This window comes from Pecten maximus, chromosome 2 (genome assembly GCF_902652985.1).
Source record: "Pecten maximus chromosome 2, xPecMax1.1, whole genome shotgun sequence".
In the NCBI taxonomy this organism is placed as follows: domain Eukaryota; kingdom Metazoa; phylum Mollusca; class Bivalvia; order Pectinida; family Pectinidae; genus Pecten; species Pecten maximus.
In genome coordinates, this window is record NC_047016.1 from 33,908,040 (window position 1) to 33,930,199 (window position 22,160).

Here is a 22,160-nt window from a genome sequence, read left to right on the forward strand (position 1 = left end):
ATCTCATTTTCCATGTCCGAATCTATCTGAGGCCACCCAACGTAACCTCTGGCGAGACTCTTCATACGATTGGTCCCTGGATGCCCTTCGTGTAGGGTCTGTAAGATCTGTGCTCGTCCTTTCAGAGGAATGACCACATGACTCCCGCGCAGCAAACATCCATCCTCTACACTGAACTCTGTACGAATACTGTAGTATGGCCTTAACTCAGTATCGGTGTTCTTTGGAGGCCATCCAGATTGTACATAGCCAACTACTCTGGCCATTATTGGATCTTGTCTAGTCCATGTCCTGACTTGTTCTGCTGTGATTGGCGAGTCATCTAGCTTTTCCATCACGACCTTTATTTCGCCTGGAATCGGGGGCATAGAAGCACTGTCTCTCTCCGGTATTGGCAGTCGGCTGAGTCCATCCGCGTAATTTTGTTTCCCCTCTTTGTATACCAGCGTATACTTGTATGCTGACAATGTGAATGCCCAACGCTGTATCCTCGCTGCCGGCATTTCTGGAATTCGTCTATCCTCCTTCAGCAGCCCGAGTAATGGCTTATGGTCTGTATTGAGCAAGAAATGATTTCCGCACAGATATTGATGGAATTTCTTGACCCCGAAGACTAGACAGGCCCTCCTTCTCTAAATGAGAGTAGTTTTTCTCTGCGGATGATATGGTACGCGAAGCGTAACAGACTCGCCTCTCCGATCCATCCTCCATCTTCATAGAGAGTACTGCCCCAAGTCCATAGGGTGAAGCATCACAGCACAAGACAATCTCTTTGTTTTGATCGAAATGCACTAACAGTTCAGCTAACAAGAGCAATTCCTTAGACTTTTGAAATGCTGTCTGTTTCCCCTTGTCCCAGGTCCATTTGGTTCCTTTGATGAGTAATGCATGTACCGGTGCTAGGACTGTTGATTCAGCATTCCAAGATATGCTTGCAGTTCCTTGACTCTGGTCGGTGCAGGCATCTCACTTATAGCCTTCACTTTTTCCTGGATCGGCTAATTCCATCTTTGTTGATTCTGTGACCAAGGTACACGACCTCCTTTGTCAAGAATATGCACTTGGACCGTTTTAGACGAATCGCTGCATATGTGACTCTCTTCAGTACCTCTGTGTTCTTCTCTATCCTTTCCGGTAATCAATATGTCATCAATACGAACCACCACATGGTCAAGTTTTTGAAGAAGATTTTCCATGGTTCGTTGGAAGATACCAGGTGCTGACGACACTCCAAATGGTAGCCGGTTATATCTATACAACCCTTTGTGTGTGTTGATACACACGTATTGCTTCTATTCCTCATCGAGTTCCAGTTGCTGGTATGCCTGACTGAGGTCTAACTTTGTGAACTCCTGACCTCCACTCAGGGTTGCATACAGGTCTTCAATCTTTGGTTGTCCAGCTTTGATACTGCATTCACTGTGTATAATGTATAATCACCACAAATTCTGATAGATTTGTCCTCTTTGACTATGGGTACAATCGGTGCTGCCCATTCAGAAAATTGAACTGCTTCAATGGTGCCTTCCCTTTCTAGTCGGCCTAATTCGTCCTCAATCTTTTCACGAATAGCGTAGGGTACTGGTCGAGGTTTGAAATATTTCGGAGTGGCTTCTTGGTCAACGTAGATCTTGGCTTTGATTCCTTTCACTGTACCTAGACCCTCCTTGAATGCTCCACTATACTTGTCCAATATCACATCAAGCTGATCGGACGTCTGACTAGTTTCTGGCTGGTGTTTCGTATGAAATATCTCTGCCCAATCCAGTCTCAAGTCTCTCAACCAGTTTCTACCCATGAGGCTTGGACCACCACCATTGACTATTACCAGCGGTAACTTCTTCTCCTGTCTGTGACACATTACATTGACTAACGTTTGTCCAATGACCGGCATGATTTCCCCGGTGTATGTCTTTAACTTGCACTTTGAATGTTCTACTTGAAACTCAGCCCCGCTGTCTCTCAGCTGATCCAGTGTTTCCTCACTGATAACTGACAGTGATGCTCTAGTGTATATTTCCATTTCTATGGACTTGCCTTCAACTTTTACCATAGTTGTGTATGGATCCTTCGAATGGCTTACACGAAACATGGTGTAGACCTCGAGTTCCTCATCATGTTTCCACGTAGTGTGTAGAACGGCCTCCCCCATTCTGTGGATTACTGTGTTCCTTATAACCAACACGACCATACCCTGTTCCTGGTTTTTTCTGTTGAACCTTTTCAGTTGATCCTTGTGTCTTTTGGAAACATTTCATACTCAAATGTCCTATTTTTCCACATTTGTAGCATTCGGTGTCCTTGTATCGACAAACCACATAAGGATGGTGTTTCCCACACCTAAAATACTCTCCTTTCCCTTGATTACCTGGTCTTTCAGCGTTTGTTGTGTTTTTATTTCTTTTATAGGCCCCCTGATGACCTTGAACTTTGTTTACTTCCTGTGGTTGACCTTGACCTTGTTTCTGTAGATCAGCCGCGTTCTTCGCCGTCATTTCCAAAGCCACCGCTATTTTCAGTGCCATGTCGAAGGTTAATTCCAATTCCGATAATAACCTACGTTGCATGCGGTCATCTTGAATCCCACAAACAAGTCTGTCCCTCAACATTACCTCTAACGAGTCCCCAAAATTACCATCCTCCGCCAGTCGTCTTAACTCTGACACGTACACGGCTACAGTCTCGTTTGGGTTTCTAAACCTACTGTTGAACGTGAACCGCTGTACGATCTTCGACGGTTTTGGGTGGTGATAGTTTTGAATTAAATCTTTTAATTGCACAGAGACTTTTCTCCGGGCTTCACTGGGGCCAATAAATTGCTTATGAGTTTATATGTTTTCCCCCCACACACAGACAGAAAGATTGCTTTCTGCTTACCCGCGTTGTCTATGTCATTTGTCGCAAAGTAATGTTCTAAACGCTCTATATATTGATTCCAAACCTCCGTTTCCGGCCGGAATTCTTCTATCTTGCCGTAGGCCGCCATTGTAGGTTCCTCTAGGTCTCCAAATATGTTTCCAAACATAAAGTCGTCCTCCTCGTCGCCAATGTAATAACTGCAAGACCGGTAATCTATTTCATGTTTATTTCCTAAACATCATGGCTGACACAACATGTCCTCGAGAGCTATCCCATATTGCTCCGCATATAAAGGGGAGTAACTCTGTGACTCTTACCGTACAATACTAGTTAGGTAGCACAACACTATTGTTTACTACACTTATACTGTGTACCGGTGAAGAGTAATTCGGTTATACTGTGTTCCGGTGAAAAGTGACTCGGTTACATTGTATTTTTTGTGTAGGGTGACTCGCTTATGGTTTGTCATGATAAATGAATAAACTGTCGCGTTAAAGTAGTCATAGAGTGTCGTGGTAAAAAGTGACCTTGTTGAGGTGTGTCCTGGTAACTCGATTACACTGTGCCACGGTGATGACTAGCTGTGTAACTTCATCGGATTTGTACCAGTTGTACGAAATAGGTATGGTATTATATAATGGAACGCAATTAAATATCTAGTTCCCAAGATGTCCGCCGTGCTCCAAGCATACACACCGTTTGTTTATTCTCTGTTTTTACAACGTAACGAATGTAATATCAATACCTGAATAGTTTCAGTCAAACATCAACTGATATGATTTATAAGAATTTATCACGAGAGTCCCAGTTTCGTTTTTAACATTACAAATGAAGAATCACAGTTCCGCCATCGTAGATCCAGGTAGTACGTTTGTGAAATGATACTATTATGAGTACTTCAGGAGATTGGTACGTCGGTACAACTGGTCCTAAACTGATAGAAGAACGCACCATGAATTACACCGTGTCTCGGTAAGAAATGGGTTGCATTGTGTTGTGGCAAACGTTGACTTTGTCACACTGTGGCTCGATAAAAATCACTTGGCCAATAGTTAAATATACTTTAGGCACCTAACCTTTACAGTTCATATTTGATTTAAATATGTGCCAAACAAAGAATATGCCATACTGTTGTTTTCCTTCATACAAAGTAAATTTCGAAAAAGAAAAATTATTCGAAAAGGTAGATATCATAAACGGATAAATACTAACAACACAAGTTATATTTCATGTTACTCTAGGCTATATATATATTTCCAATAATGCAACAATTTCGTCTTTAAGAAATCAAAGAATGATACTGATGTGTACAACAGGGATATATATTAGGTCCGATTTCATTCACATTGATTGATACCTGTGGTCTGAAACGACATGTGGAACACGAAAGCGTTTCCTTTATGTTGATCGATTGGTATTTAATATGCTATTTTTATCTTACTTGGGTAAAATTCCTCCGTTTTATTCATGGAAAATAATATACATTCAACATATTACAGTCTTTTCTTCGAAATTATTAAGTTTTTCTTATATACATGTATATAAGAAATCCTTGCATTATATATGCATTGATGATGTGTGTTTGTTAATTTTCATGCTTAACATAACACAAACACTTTGTAAAATATATGCAGCTGTTTTAAAGATATCGTCAGAAAATCAATATATGAAAACAGTTACGTCAGTTTCCAGAGAACATTGAATTGATGAGAACAGGTAATTGCTTCGGATAGAAGTACTTGTTTAGTGTTGTAGGGAGACAATCATGCAGGCAAAGTTAGTGGAGCGCTCTTCTCTTAACGAGACTGATCAACATAAATCTTACCATAATGGATTCAATCATTCATCATTGGACGAAACCTCCCAATCAGATGTAAATAGTAGCAGTCAGGATAGGGAGACGAAAGGCGGGGATACATTAACGTAAGATACTGAACATGTTTTGGTACTAAGAGCATTTCCAAACACAATATCTTGGCATCACTAAACATCAAATACAAATTTGTACACAGAATAGACAGGAAATGTTGTTCGCTGACTATTGCACGTTGCATGGCAACATAACATGCATGCCATGCAAACTTTTCATCTTGTACCCTTGTACAAGTAGATGAAAAAAATATGTAAATATGAATTTAAGTGATACATAATTAAAAACTGATTTTTAATGATGAATTATCATTTTTTACCGCATTAGTCCTAAGTGGCGTCGAATTATATCAACGTCTTTTACCAGTTCATTGATTAATCATAGAGACTCAAATACGTCGTAACCGCATGTAACACTTTGTCACTTCATCATTGCTTGCGTTCGCCAAAAGCCAGCGTGTGTACAAGATATCGCATGGATCCCCAGTAGAGTTAGTTTATATTCATAACATCGCACTATCAAGTTCTACACCGCATTATATTTTTTGGTGATCGGTCAAGGTTACACGATCAAGTTTGAAAAAAAAACAAAAAAACTTGTGTACCTTTACCTATAGGCTCATTAACAAATGTGCAGCTTACCTGATTGATAGAGGTGGTGTTTATCTGTGCGAATCCCCGATAATTTTCCGTTTGCAAGATCCTCTGATATCCCAGTCCCTTTCTTAAAATAAATCCATGTTTTCGTATTGTTAATTTTCCATTTCTAGATAGTAACATACCTCCTTCCCGAACTACGCCGTTTACATTTGCCATTCGATTCGTAGCCCAAGTACTTGTTCCAATCTATTGACGATATCATGATATCCTTTGAAAACATTCTAACTTCTTGTGCGATATCTAACGTTCTGCTGACACCATCATAAGACTTAACCCGTATTAGACCTAGACTTGTAATGACGAGATACAATGCTAAGATACAAAGGCTAAGAAGGGATTTTGCCAGGGAATTATTTTCATATCACTACAGCAAATGTCTCATTACGTGTGAAGTTTACTGTATATCTAGGATGAGATAAATATGTAGATACAAAATGAATATGCTTGTTTCTTTTTATTTCCAGAGATTTTCAAGGATTCATGCTCCTAATTCCATCATACATTGGCGTTGGTTTCCTCGGTCTTCCTTTCAGTGTCAAGTTTTTGGGTATATGGGTAAATATGTAGTATCACAGGAACGCATGGTAGTGTTTCCAGTTTTATTTTGTTTATTTTCCTGTGGGATAACAAGTGAGATCACTTGCAGTCACTTTATATTTCACTCTGTATCCCTGGAATATATCATAAAATTGAATGCACAGTTCCTACAAGTAGACTATAATGACACTTTGATGTATATCAAACAAATTTCTCGAGATCACCATACCGTTAAATTGACTTTTGACTTGGTTGTCGCCCTTACGCAATACCCGCAAAAAAAGGAAAAAAAAGAATCAGCATAGCGATTTTTCAGGTGTTTTCCAGACACCAACAGCTACAGAGGTCGTCGAGGATAAATACATGTGGTTGTTGGTGATGTTTCATCGTAGGTTACACAACTGTTGAAACATATACTTATTGGAGAAACGATAAGAGAATGACGACTAGAAAAAACTGATTAGGGGAAAATAACTGTAATTGAAATTTCGGAGAGAAATCTGTCCATCAAAGTCTGAGGGGCGGCAGTAGCTATAAAACAGTATATTGTGTATAAAAGGCAAATAACTGAAGGGAAAATCTCATAAATTACGTCCAATTTCGCTCTTATTATGTAAGGCGCAGTCCCCAGAACCTTGTGCATAAAAGACTTGTTTGATCCCTTGATATATATGGAACGAACCCCAAGGTTACTTTACCACTTAAAGGATTTTGAACTTCCTTGTCGGTCCTTTGTGACCTTCAAAAGAAATGAATGAATCGGCCTTGAGATTGGTAAGGGTTTTTTCCTAACACCATTCAATCAATTGGTTGTGTGCCTTTCGGTTTTGCCGTGACATGCTTCAGAGGCCAAATAAACGTTACCCCAGATATATCGAAGATGCAAGTGGACACAATTCTGCAATATTTCATAAAGAATACTGAAACAAAGTCTCCAATTATCATGCTGGCAATGTGTTGCTATATTTTTGAAATAAATGAATTATTAATGTATACGTTAGAGAAGATAAATAATAATATTTCATTTAATTTGATATAGCCCGTTAGTCAAAACAATTTAAACTGTCATGTGGGTGTTTGATTGCTTAGTATGACAGATGAGTCGATATTTGAATAGGCAAATAAGGAGATCATATATACCAGTTTTGAAAATTGTGCAATTATCTACTCAATGTCGAAATGGGTGATGTCTATACTCAGGAAGCATTAAAGATGCTTCACCTCCGACAGAGTGTAATAAATTTTTTCTATTTTGACAATTCTTAGCATTGCCCTCTTCGGCCCACATCCCCTGGATTGATACAAGTGTGATTTATCAATACGTGTAAGTTGGTGAATGATAAACAGTGAATCTGCAATCAAACATATCACGACTGAAATCGTAACCATAATTTATTTAATCCAGCATATTCTTACAGTTTTCAGTAAAGATAACAACAGATCGGACGTTACATGACGTATGTGTGAACGTTACAGACACAAACTGCCCATCTTCCGCATGTGTTCCGGGACAATTGTCGTGTAGATATATATATATATATATATATAATTCCACCTGTCTATGCAGTCTCCGACTGAAATTCAGTCCTTTATTCGTTTCATAATCTGATTTTCGCTTAATTCCTTCTTTTATGGAGATGTTTACACGTGTGACCTTCTTTGCTTCTCGCAATTAGTCGTTTGTGTTTCTGTTTTCGATGCATACGCAATCAGTATTTCATTTAAGCGGAGCGAAATGGAATTTCTTCGGGACGCAATTGATTATTTATTATCATTATTATTATGTTTTTTTATTTTAAAGATGATAAAGAAATTTACAAATCCGAGGGTGGTAATAGTGTAAAGTGTGTAACTTTTATTGCTGAAGAAAACGCATATGCTTCTATTCATGTTTGTAATTGATAAAAAAACCCACTAAATATCAGATATGTAGCACCTTAACGTCTAGTAAATATAGATGTTGGATTGTCTAAACCATTGTTACTTTTTAACCCTTCAATAGGTGTCGGGGATTTGTAAAATGATTCTACAAAAATGCTGAAAAAATATTTGCATGAGGTTAGGATCATTTGTTGATCATCCTATGTTTTTAGTAATTTTTAATAAATGTCTTAGTGGAGCTATTGCACTTTTAGTTCTGAATATATTTTCAATATAATTTCAACATACACTGACAATTTCTATGAAATGTTATTAAAACCTTTTCAGTAAAACAGAAGTTTAACTTTCACATAGAGTTTCAAGATTTCTGCTGTGGCGGCCATTTCAATTTTCTTTTGGACCCAAAATCTTAACATTTGGTCCAGGCTATGCACGGATGCTTTCTTGGACACGTTTCATTTAAACCCCTTTAGTTGAATTAGAGTTGAAACTCAAATTCAGATGTTTAAGATGATTTGTGTTGAACGTCTTCAGTATATAGTTATACTTACAAATGTAGCTAAAGACACTCTTTTAGAGTAAAATAAATCTAAAACTTAAACTTAAAACTTTAATTTAAACCTCTGTTTTTCAATTTTACTTCAATAAAAAAAAGAAACTTTTTTGTTACCATTTTAGGTCGGAAGTGCTGGACTTTTTTTCTACGGAATGCTAAACGCAGTGACAACTTTGATCCTAGAAGAATGCACCAAGCGTCTGTCAGAAAGGTGAAATAAATGTTATACACATATTCCATTTCATATGGTGTAGTGTAAATAAAATGACAACAGTTCATATTGCTTGATTGCTTTTTTCATGCTTCCCCGTGGGTCATCGAATGATATATTCACGCACTTGCTCCGCATATCAAACTTACATACAGGATTTATACTGTTGGCGGACGAACTAACATAAAATTGTTCGAGCATTACAGACGTATGCTTATAATGAATAATGCTACAAGATTTAATTAGATGGGACTTTTCACTTACTCTGGAATATGACGATTTGCATATCGGATTGTACATAAAAGTGTATCTTGTTTGAATAAGAAATTCATTCAATGTGACGTATATCTTAAAAGCGGGAAACGACGGCTTCACACCCTTCATACCACATTTAGCCCTTAGTGATTCATGGACGTTCTATCCCACTAATGCCACATTTTGGCCCCTTACCAGCCGTAGACGCCTATGCCCCTTACGTCATACCACATTTATTTCCCTAAAGTGGTCGTTTCTAGTTTCTATCGTTGCCGTTTCGGTGCTGCTGTAATAATATCCTTTCAGTATATCTGCCAGGACCTTCCGGATGTTAGCACGAGACCGGCCATAAAACCCATCGATTACATTACATTACATCATTTACAAATAACGTGATGTTTACATTCGATGGAATTCCTATGGTAAGCCCAATCTGATTAACACGATATATACCATTTACTGGTAAAATCAGCATAACAAATTAACTTATTGTTAAATTTGCTATTTACTTTGTGTTTGGCGGTGACGTTAATATTTGCTTTTGATCAGATGGTTTTCATTGGGGAAAACATTAATGGGCAAAAGTTTGACGGAGACGATCATTCACACTAAACTTAATGTTAATTTACTTTATTCACTATGTACTTAAGATACTTAATATGTTAGCAAACTTCAGTTAATCTAATACCAGTCGTATGTGTCTGACGTCATCAATAGCTGGTGCGTGATAGAAATCTAAATTTGATGAATAAATCTTATTATTAAGAGAAATGTGCGTGTGGAATACTTTGAATTTTCAAATTTGAGAATAAATGATACCAACAAAGGATATCACAATTAAATCGAAACCATTTTTATTAATCAAAACAAATGAAACAAGAGCAAAATATGAACAAGATGTAGATATTGATATATTGTGAGCCTCAAATTGAAGGATTTGAATTTTACCGCACATATTGTATTATTTTGCTACATAATCTCCTTCACCATTTATACACTTTTGCCAGCCGTGTTTAAAGATCTCAATGCCACTTTTTCATCATGGCTGTTCAGAAAGACATCCACTGCATGTATGAAATAGATGTTTTCAGTTTTGGAATAGATGAAAGTCTGACAGAGCGAGACAAGGTGAATAAGGCGGATGCTCAATCAATTTAAAGCCACAATCGTGATTGGCAGCTATGACAATGCCAGACTTGTGAACAGGAGTATTGTCCTAATGTAAAACACACCTTTATTGAGCTTTCGGCGACACTTAAATTTAATATTTTCCCGTAACTGCCTCAAAAGTGAAGCATTGTATTTGATTTTTTTCCCTTTTGAGGATAATCTACTGAATCAGCAGAATACCATCTGCATCCCAGAAAATCGAGGCTTTAACCTTCCTTCTTTGGCGGGGATAGCCAGGTTGCTTCCATTATTTTGTTTGTTGTTTGGCCTCTTGGGTAAAATGGTTGACCCAAGTTTCATGTATAGTGGCAGGATCTTCATAAAAAAGTTCAGATTCGCACGTGAAAATGTGCGCCTGGTGTGCTTTTAATCAACTGTCTGAAGTTCTATTACCCACCGTACCGAAAGCGTTTTCATTGCAAGATCTTAGGTCAGAATGGAATGTACGCTTTCCTGTGGAATCCAACTCTTCTGACTTTATATCTTTCTGTGACTCGACTCTCAATCAAAACAATAGCATAAACGTTATTGATCATTTCTGGGGTGTAGCATTGTCAGGCCTTCCAGGACGGGGGGTCAATCACAAGTAGGATATGAAGGGGCATCTTTCCCTAGTGATGCTACCATATCATTTTGGATATCCTTAGGTGTTAAACCTTTTATGCATATATATTTGATCACTTATCTTTCACTGGGTTTTGTCTTTTTTGCAAAATAAAAGCCGCTTCTCTTATTTACTTTAGAGTGCTACCTCATCGACATAAACTAACCAAATGAGACCAGACCTTGGGTACACGGCCCTGTATAGTCAGAAAATAGTAGGACGGAAAAAGAACATCATTGAGTCCCTCTTTCAATACGAGGCTCACAACATATGTATAAGCCCTCGTATCTATATTGATTGACTAATATGAAACAGGCATTGCCTGAAAAGAGCTAGTATGCCAATGTATAACATAAAAATATAGTGATAAACGTTTCGCCGTTTAATAACGAGAAAGTAATAATAACCGGAAACCAGAAAGACTTTTCTGAAGATGCTATTTCTCAATTTATATTGATCAAAAGAGAAAAAAAATCAAAAGAAAATAAATCAATTTATTCTATTTAAAGCAAAAGACAAAAAAAAAAAATAACCAAAATAAATGATATGAAAAAAAATGTAAACAAAAAACACTTGTTTCACAAACCGGAAGTGAAAAATACACACAAAGTTCAAGGTCACATAATCAGACACAAATATCAACTAAAATTCAAAAAATACACTTCAGTATATATATTGCACAAAGTAAAACTAATTCAGGAATGACAAGAAAAATGTAAACAATATGTATCACAGATGGCAAGAAAATACAGGATAATCATCAATTCAAAATCACAGATAAATTTAATTAATGTAAAAGTCTATGAATCTCCATATGAACCGACTCCTCTTCGAAGATGAACTCACGTAGAAAAGGCAAAGTCAATACAGTATATCGTATACTATATCATGAGTGCACGCGATTGCAACACAAGCAAACAAAAGTCACAGTAGCTACTGAATGATAGAATGTCACTTAGGGTGTGCATCAACAACACAAAGTTCCAGAATCCAGTCGTCATACAGGAACAAGGAACACTGCTGTGCAGTAAACATGGAATAATCACACTGATCACACGTGTTACACATAATTCCCCACACATGGTATGTTGACTTCCGGTCTAGGTTGGCGGGCTAATTCGAATCGAAGCATACATGGGCGCCATTGTAGAATTGTCATAGGGGGGTTCTCTCCGTCGAACCAACAGACCAAACAACCAGGTTAAGTCATTCCAAATGCTATTTATTATCAGGAATTGTAGTCCCTAAAATATACGAATAACAGATATAACTATACGATACATGTACACGATAACCATTACAATCGAACGCACTTAAACAATTACACATTTGTAAAATAACACTGAATATATTACGTATCTTTCTCACAAGAAAATAAAAGGTAAAATACTATATAGCTTATTATAAATATGCTATACATTATCCAAATACTTTGATATCAAATAAAAACGACTGCAACCAAGACCTACATATATATATCGATCTGGCATCGATCGACCAGAAGAAAATAGACAATAGATACGAAACAATAATCTACTAATTTGGAATAAATAAATACGTAATAATCTTTATAAATAATTTATATTAGCATGGATGCATTAGAAATATAATTCCTTAAACTATTTAAACTATCTAAAGTAAACTCACCCCGTGTATGGCACGAAGGACAAACTCCTTGGAAAAAATGGCGTAATCAGTACATACATCTGTCTTGTTCAAAACCCAAATAAGAAGTAAGAAAAGAAAGAAAGATTAGGCGGGAAAAGGAAGAAAGAATGAGACAGCGCATGTCACGGGTCAAGCGGTCAGTCATTGTCCATACATACACGACACCTATACATAACAATAGTATACCTATTCGGGGCCTACTATAACAACGATACATACAAACGAAACGAAAGTATACGCGCGCGCTTACGCGGTTACGGAAAACGCAAATAACCGACAGACAAATATAAAACGCATCAATACATTATTTAACAGGGTGCCACATATGGTCAATATCAACATGCAAAGGATTTTTTGTGAATTGGTTATTGTTGTGTTTGTATTGGTGCTTTTACTTATAAACTACCAGGACAACACACCACTGCTTGGAACATTTTAATGGCGGTTCACAACATTACAAACATGCGCAGTACACAAACCGGAACCATGCGGTTCTGTTATAGGAACGTACTAACATCAGGATAATGACCACTGATAGTAACGGATACATACATAACACTTTTCCCTCTCTCAAGAAAGGTTTCCCTTATCCATAATAACCTGTAATTAATTACAGCTTTCTTAGCTCACATGTTTGTTGAAATTAAACAAATTAAAGTTCATAAGTTCAATGTCCAAACAATCAAAGTGAATCTTTAACACAATAAACACTGAACTAAACACACTGCTATAAATTTAACAGTTTTCAATCAGACGCGATGGTTTGATTATATTACGACGCGGATAGCGATGTTCGTGTGTCACATTGGTCGATGGATCAGTCTGATCAGTCTCTGGTGTAGTAGTAGCTACTTCACTGGTTTGAATCCTAATTGGACAATCTACAGAAGGAATCCTCTGAGTACCAATGGTTGGATTAGGTAAGATACCTGGAAGACTGCCCAGAGAATTTTGAGTGTCTGGAACTGCTTGCTCTCTTGGTTCAAAGTTACAAGCTGGATCACATGTACGTATTTGATCCACATGTCTTTTCCATATCAGGTTGTCCACCTGAATGGTATATGTCATTGGTCCTAGCTTGCGGATAACAATACCTTTGATCCATGAAGGTTTCCGTGGGCTTCCACGGTAGTCGCGAGTAATGACAATGTCACCAATTTCGAACAATCGTGTTTTTGACTCTGTTGGTGTAGTCTTTTGTTGAATTTTCCCAGAAAGATCCGGACGCATAATATCCAACATGGTCCTCAACTTCCTTCCCAAGAATAGTTCACTGGGTGGAGCCTTGGTGAGACTATGTGGTGTTGTACGGTACGACAACAAAAACGAAGCAAGTTTCTGGTTCAGACTACTATCTGACTGAACCAGGGATTTCATAGCTTGCTTGAATGTACGTACAGCTCTCTCTGCCTCGCCGTTTGAGCTGGGGTGATAAGGTGCAGAAAGTATATGACGTACTCCATTTTCTTTCAAGAATGTGGCAAACTCTGCTGCAGTAAATTGCGGTCCATTATCTGAAACTAGTTCTTTGGGTAAACCATACGACGCGAATAGATACCTCAACGCGTTGATAGTACTGGCTGTGGTCGTGGAAGACATGCGTATCACATCTAACCACTTTGAATGTGCATCGACCACTACCATGAACATTTCACTCATGAATGGTCCAGCAAAATCGATATGAATACGGTTCCATGGTGCCGACGGCCATCTCCAAGGGTTTGCAGGAGATTTCGGTGCATTTGGTAGTACTTTCTGACATGCCTCACAGCCCGACACTTTCCGTTCAATATCCACATCCATGTTTGGCCACCATGCATGTAACCGAGCCAGGGATTTCATTCTAACAATTCCTGGATGGTTGCTATGCAGTTCATCTAATATTTCACTTTGATATTGGTTCGGAATGATTACTCGTACTCCTCTGAGTAAGCATCCTTCCTCAATGGTCAGTTCATCACGAATTCTGTGATATGGTTTAAGTTCATCTCCCATTTCCACATTTGGCCATCCACTTCGGGTAAATTCCATTACGCGTGCCAAAGTTGTATCTCCTTTTATTGCCGCAGCGATACGCGTAGCAGTAACAGGTAAGCTGTTAACTTGCATGTTGTTCACTAACTGAGCTTCCTCATAGAACACATAGTTGTCGTCAACTCCACTTTCCTCCTCTTTCATAGGAAAACGTGATAACACATCAGCATTTCCGTTTTTATCCGTTGAACGAAACTTTATGTCGAACTGGTACGCGGATAACTGTATCGCCCATCTTTGCAATCGAGACGCGGCCAAAACCGGAATGCCCTTCTTTGGTCCCAATATAGTTGTCAGCGGTTTATGGTCCGTCAATAGGGTAAAACGTCGCCCGTACAGATACTGGTGAAACCGTTGAATTCCAAAGATAATCGCTAACGCTTCTTTTTCTATCTGCGAATAATTCCTTTCCGCAGATGTCAAGGTGCGTGAAACATACGCTATGGGTTTGTCGTTCGACTCAATGGTGTGCGAGATAACAGCTCCAAGTCCATATGATGAAGCATCGACAGCTAACGTCAATGGTTTTTTTTGGGTCATAATGTACCATAACTGCAGATGACACCAAAAGTTTCTTGATAGTCTCACACGCATTCGCATATGTTGGGCTCAATTGCCATTCGACATCATTGGCAAGCAGATGAGTAAGAGGCTCAAGGACAGTCGCCATGTTGGGAATGAATTTCCGGTAATAATTCACAATACCGAGCCAAGATTGAAGTTCACGCTTATTCTGAGGATCAGCCAATTTCAAAATGGCTTCCACTTTTCTCGGTGAAGGGTGGATACCTTCTTTGTTGACTTTGAACGCGAAATATTCTACTTCATCGCGAAGGAAAAAACATTTGTCTTTCCGTAGTCGTATACCGAAATTTTCAAGTCGCTGTAGTGTCGTATGAAGATTGTGACGGTGTTCCACGTCAGATTTCCCTGTAATTAGAATATCATCTAATATGCATCCGACACCCTCAATTCCTTGCAGGACTTGATCCATTGTGCGTTGAAAAATAGCTGGTGCAGCCGCAACTCCAAATGAAAGACGCGTATACTGGTACAAACCTTGGTGTGTGTTGATGGTTACAAGGTTTCGCGACTCCTCGTCTAAGAGTACTTGTTGATACGCACTAGTCAAATCAAGTTTTGAGAACTGTTCACCACCATTCAACTTTGCAAACAACTCTTCACTTGTGGGTAAAGGATATTCTGGAACATCAAAGTAGGGATTGATAGTGACTTTATAGTCCCCACATATCCTCACAGATCCATCAGGCTTCAACACTGGTACAATAGGAGTGCCCCAATCAGAACTCTCCACTTTTCTGAGAATACTGGCCTTTTCCAAGCGTTCAAGCTCTTCACCAATCTTGTCCTTTAGAGCAAAAGGCACGGGCCTTGGTTTGAAAAACTTTGGTGTACAGTTATCTTTCAATCGAAGTGTCGCAGTTACACCTTTCACTGTACCAAGCTCTTCATTGAAAACCTTGTATTTCTGGAAGATTTCCTTCTCCAGGTTATCATGGATGGTGTACTTGATGGACTGCCAATTAAGTTTTAATTGACTTGACCAGTTCCTACCCAGCAATGCTGGTCCATCAGCTTTGACAACAAGTAATGGTAGCGATAGATGTTGGTCTCCATACTGTACAGTAACAGATTTTTCTCCGACAACTGGCAAAAGCTGACCGGTGTATGTTCTTAATACTGTTGATGACTTGTTAAGTTTTCCATCATACTTCTGTTTGTACTCCTTTTCCGACATCAACGAAACTGAAGCGCCAGTATCTAATTCCATTTTCTGTTGTTTGTTGTCAATTAACAAATCAATGTTTATTTCTTTATGACCACCAGAATTGATTGAAAATAGAGGCCATGAGTACTGTTGTTCAGTATCCTGGACACCAGAAGAATCCATGTCAGAATCCACAAAGTTGACCTTAGGACTTTTTTTTTTCATTTTATGTCCCTTTTTGTTTCCTGGAGTACCACCAGTACTTTCAGTACTTTGATGTGATCGCGGTTTGTTTACATTCTGTCGCGATTTGTTGACATGACACATTTTACTCAGATGTCCGTTTTCGTGACATTTGTGACATTTGCTGTTTTTGTTGTAACAATTGTCTGCATTGTGATTGTTCTTACCACAACGAAAGCATTGTGTAAACACTTTGTGTGTCCTTTCCGCATTCTTACCATCATCAAACACTGTTTCCTTAAGTTTACGAGATTCGCTGTCAGCCATCTCCATACTAATTGCAATGTCCATGGCTCTTTTCAATGTGAGATCAGATTCTGAGAGTAATTTACGCTGTGTTGCAGTGGAGGATTATCCACACACGAATCTATCACGTATTGCATCGTTAAGAAAGCCTTCAAAATTACAATGTTCGCTTAATTTACGAAGTTCAGCTAAGAATTGACTCATCGTTTCTCCTTCCCTCTGTTTACGTTGGTGGAATTTGAACCTTTCCGCTATGACCAACGGTTTGGGTTTAAGGTGTGTGCCAATAGCCGTTTTCAGTTCATCGTACGTTTTATCACTGGGTTTTTCAGGACTCACTACATTCCGAATAAGTCCGTATGTCTTGCTGCCACATACAGTCAGTAATATGGAACGCTTTATAGCATCATCATCCACTGTGTTAGCCACAAAATAATGTTCTAAACGTTCGATGTACTGAGAATTTATATCGAATTCCTCGATATTTCCGTGTCTTACAGCCATACCTTGCAGTTTTTCTGTTTTAAGTGTTGTTCCGATGATAGTTTACGTTGATCCTCGTCGCCACTGTTGTGTTTGTATTGGTTCTTTTACTTATAAACTACCAGGACAACACACCACTGCTTGGAACATTTTAATGGCGGTTCACAACATTACAAACATGCGCAGTACACAAACCGGAACCATGCGGTTCTGTTATAGGAACGTACTAACATCAGGATAATGACCACTGATAGTAACGGATACATACATAACTGTTATCTCCATTGCTTTGTGCTGACTTTCAAAACCAAACTTTTTTTTTTTATTTTCTGTTTGGGGTTGACCATTTGGAATTGTTGTCGCCCTTGGTTTTGCATAGTACAGTATGTGTGATCATTACAAGAGACATATGAATGATTTATTGCATATAATGTGTTTATATACCAGACATATATCTCTGTATATACCTAAAATGAGAGTTTTCTAAACAGCAGTTCAACTGTAGGTATATGGCCCCATGTAGTTGAAGGATCAAAGCATGACATTGAATACATGCCAATTATTTCCATTGCTTCCTTTCAACCATACTTTTATGTGAATGTCCAAATGAATTGCTGCTGCTTTCACTTCAGAAAGTGTAGCCCAACCATTATTGAATAGCGTATGTGTCCTGTATGTGGAATTAGAAATTGATGTGTTTTGAACCAATATGTAATGTAAACTGTAATGTTTTTATACATATCTGTACATATGTGCTTTCTCAGTCTTTGAGAAAAATCACCATGTAATGATCATGTAATGATAAACATAAAATTGCATCACTTCAACACCAATGGTGAACATGTAAACAGAAATAGCTATATGTAAATTTATATAGGTATTTCTGGCTATTTTTTAATATAAGACTAGACATGTCCCTGTGGTTGATTAGAGGAATAATTGTTAAGTTTCAATGTAGACAGAGCTATAACCAAGACACTGGACTGTTAATTGTCTTTGATTAATTTCCCCTTATTAGCCTTGACACAAAGTAGAATAATCAGTAAGCTTAAATGAGTAATTTAAAATATGTAATACCCAAACCTGTATAGTAATTAAAACTATAAAGTGCAGTACAGTACAGTACAGTACAGGTCTAACAATGTTATTTCTAGTTATAACCAGAAGTGGTTCCAGGAGTGATAAAAAATCTAGACAACAGTTACAAATCAGGATGTCAATCGATTTTAGTTATGCTTAATTTCACTATCAATATAACACTTGAGAAAGATGTAGTATTTTGTTGTTCATGGTGCAAATTCAGCAGCTCATATCTATGTAGTTGTTATAGCCTCTTTATTTAAGCTGCTGCTGACAAAACTTCCAAAGCTGTATCTGAAAAAAAAAAATAGTTACAAATGTTTGTTTTTTCTTTCATATTTTTCATTTAATGACAACACTCTTGAGCTAAAGCTTTCATTTTTCTACATGTCCGGAGTATGCTTTACACTATCTCAACAAATAGGATGTATATATTCTATGTATGTGCTATTCCCACCCTATACATGAAGTCTTTTGACATGCTTGCTGTTTACTTTATAGACAAGAAAATAGAAAACATATGTACATTAATTTTACATGTATTTTAATTGGTAAATTAAAAAGCTCAGGATTCATATCAGGCAAGGTCATGGATGTTAGAATACTCAGGGGGTGGGGTCGGATAAGATATGTTTACTGATGGTGGATAAGGTCACGGATTAATAACACTCAGGGATTAGATTAGACAGTTTCAAAATTTCACTTGTATTATATTGTAGTTACCGACGTTTATTATAGAGGAAGGAAAATCAAGTGCATACAATTAGTCAAGCTGTCACACCATTATGTTTGACTGGTTTATAGATTCAAATGTGGTTTTTTAAATATTTAGTTATAGAATATTTTCATTTTCACTCAATGCCAATATGATAATCAACAGGAAAGTGTTCCATTAAAAAAGTATCACATTATCATTAGATATTCCAAATATTAGTGCCAAATGTAAGCATTCCAGTAATATATACATTTCATGTGGCAGTGCATTTAGTAATTTTTGAGGGGAAAAAACAGTTAAGTGTGAATCAGATGTAATTTTGCAACATTAATACTGTTGGTAACAGTAACATAGCTGGTAACTACAATGTAAACTTAATGTCTCTACAAACCTTATGTATATACTGTGTTCTATTAGAAATACAGTAAGATTTGAGAGATTATCATCTTTTAATTAAAACTGGTATCGGGCACCATTGATACATGTATTAGGCATGATCTAAACAATATTATAATTATACATATTTATTGAAAAAAGCTTAATTTATAGTACATCACAACAACAAAAATCCTACTTTCAGTTTTGAAATATCAAGATGGACTGAGAAATCAATGGAAACATATATTTTGGCATACTATTGAAATTAATAGCTAATGAATTTGATATAACCACATGGACATATCTCGTCTTATATTTTAAAAATAGCCAGAAATACTTATATATAAAGTCTTCATATAGGTATATCTGGCTATTCTTTTTAATATAAGGCTAGGCATGCCCCTGTGGTATAAGTTAACTGTAATAAAAGCATGCATACATGATGAGTGTGTTTCAAATGGTATCAGATAGCCCGAGTTTCCTCTGTCCGTAACACTACACCAGACATACAATGATACGTATCAGACTGCAGTATAACGTTAGGCAAACCTTGCCATGAGAAAGTGAAAGTACACTGTCGATGACTAAATACATAAAGACAATATTACAAACTTTCGCAGTAAATACATGTACTTCACATACATGTACTTCGTTACACTAGTCTTACTGTACAGTACACAACGGTGACATTACCTTGTTGCTTCTACTTTCGTTTTGACATGCTTTTGTACGCCTTCACCCACCTCCAGCTCATTTTTATGTCGCTTTTACTTACGTTTTAGGTTCCATGAATTGTAGAATATACAACACCGCCCTCAAATCTATCAGGGTATTGGCCGTTACTGTTGCAAGTTCCCCACGGGCACGTTTTCACCATTTTCTGTTTACATATGTATTCTCGTGGTGTTCATCTGAGGTCCGACAAGTTGACGGAGGTAATGGCGGATAATCGACCTCGCGATTTGATTGACTAGATTTATATAGCAACCACGTTGCCTAGGAACGACATGGAGGTGCAACATATCGGTACATTTTCGGCAATCATCGGAAATATGCCGCATGTTCCCAGTTCCGTCCTCGAAACCATAACTCGAGCTACATTTTATTCGCACACTATAACAGATATTTTTTACAAAAATAATTAGTCAGCATTATGAACACACCAACTGGATTTACGTAACGTTCGACTTTTTATACAGTTTCTGCAGACAACTGGAGCGGGTTGCACACGCTCACTTCCGGCAGAAATTTTTCAGGCTGTACCATCCCGTACGACGTTATGCGAAGCTGGACTAGAATACTGTACATACGTGCACGTTAACGGTAAAGAGCTTCGCTCGGGCTTCGCTCTTATAAAGGTATTGGTAATAATAACAGGAACATTTTTAAGCGGTAGCAAGTTTAGTTTCCTATTTTTAAGATACATGTATAGAAATTGTTTCGTTGTATATTTTGCCATTAAAAGACAAAATGAAGACAATGAAAAACTTTGACAGCTGGAATGGTGTTTTATGACTTGCCCTTGTGGCTACGACATGTATTCGTGTTTTTTTTGCGGTTTTTATGGGTATCTCAAAATCGGAAAAATGACCAAAATTAGCTGTCTGTTGAACCTTACAGAACACAAATGGTATATGTTATAAATTGTACCAGAAGAGCTAACTTCCATGAAAAAAAGGTTTGTAAGTAATTACATGTTAGTTTACTAGATACCCTGTGTTATTAATTAGAAATTTCTAAAATGAATTGAACATACCGTTATATTATATCAAAGACAATCTTCTATACCTAATAGGGTTATAATTTCGTCAGTAACACGGTGGACTTAATAATTTAAATCTGTACAGAGTTTGCAACTCTGGTGACATAAAATATGAATATCGTTTTTTTGTTAATTTGTCCAAATTGTCAAGTTCCCATATGCAGATATATTAAATACTACTTTCGGGGGAAAAACATCAGTATTCAAATTTGTCAAATTAATTAGTACATCAAGATTTTACAACGTTAAGGCAATATGTATACGATGCCACACAATTGTCGTAGAAGACATTATAATTGAGACCATAATTCTACAAAATAGACGCAAGCAGTGTACAGTAAAAATGCCCTATTCTGAAAAAATAAGGCACATGCTTTAGATATGTAAACATAGTCAGTTAACCCTACATATTACCTCTAATAAAGTATATATATTTGTAATCTATAAGACATTGGCAATTTTAATACAGCTCTGATGTTAATTTTTTTGAACACCCTGGTAACGTCTTCAAAAAACCTAAAACAATTTGCAAAATATCATGATATTTGACACAAAATGACACAATTCTCTACATTTTTTTTCTGATACCTATTTGAAATTGAATATCTCAAAGACAATCAATCTTTTTTGACATATGTTGTACATGAAGTTTTCCCGCAGTCCCATCTTCACTATGATGCACCGTTTTTCGCTGTAGGCAAAACTTAATTTCTGGTCGTAAACACATTCTAAATTTTCAATCCGGTACCAATTAATTTTAGTTTTAACAATTGTGCAGCCTGAATGTACTACTTCATAATGAATATACCAAAGATAGTGTGCATTTATTTTTTTCATTTTTATGCATATCATATAACAGGAGTTATTTGCTTAACAAAACAATCAGCCATTGCCAGGCGGTCTTTCTGTAGTTTGCTACCTTACTGTTACATTACATTCTAAGCATCCGCTTTTCAGGCTATACAAGTCTTTAAAGATTGTTTCGTTCCTGACCTTATACTCCAAACACGGGATGGCTGTTTTTGTGGTAGTTGATATCATATGGACACCGTAAAAGGGAAAATTCAGTAGAGAGCTAATTCAGAACTACGGCGAATACATCTGTCGTGTCGGTTTGCTAATTCACGCATGTAAGAATGTCAATAAAATAAAACACATATTTGGACATGAGCGACATATCTTTATGTCAAACGCGTCTAGTTTTGATTTCATTTATCATA

General features: G+C 37.3%; 1 protein-coding gene and 1 long non-coding RNA gene across 2 annotated transcripts; both read right to left on the reverse strand.

Moving 5' to 3' along the window:
- Positions 1 to 13,005: 13,005 nt before the first annotated feature.
- On the reverse strand, positions 13,006 to 16,567 carry LOC117342623 (uncharacterized protein K02A2.6-like). Its single transcript, XM_033904825.1, has 2 exons — positions 14,852 to 16,567; positions 13,006 to 14,697 (listed from the first exon to the last, which is right to left on the reverse strand). The coding sequence occupies exons 1-2, from the start codon at positions 16,565 to 16,567 to the stop codon at positions 13,006 to 13,008; spliced, it is 3,408 nt and encodes a 1,135-aa protein (XP_033760716.1).
- A 1,682-nt stretch (positions 16,568 to 18,249) lies between these two features.
- LOC117341407 lies at positions 18,250 to 20,002 on the reverse strand. Its single transcript, XR_004535626.1, has 2 exons — positions 19,872 to 20,002; positions 18,250 to 18,379 (listed from the first exon to the last, which is right to left on the reverse strand). It is a non-coding gene; the product is annotated as an uncharacterized LOC117341407 (long non-coding RNA).
- Positions 20,003 to 22,160: the final 2,158 nt, after the last annotated feature.

Bases quoted from the DNA above. Each gene is read 5' to 3' on its own strand.
- LOC117342623 (XM_033904825.1), bottom strand. From the start codon at position 16,567: ATGGACATTGCAATTAGTATGGAGATGGCTGACAGCGAATCTCGTAAA. The intron at 14,698-14,851 runs GTACATTATGAC...AATTATTCGCAG, and splicing joins TGGTGTCATCTGCAGTTATG to ATAGAAAAAGAAGCGTTAGC.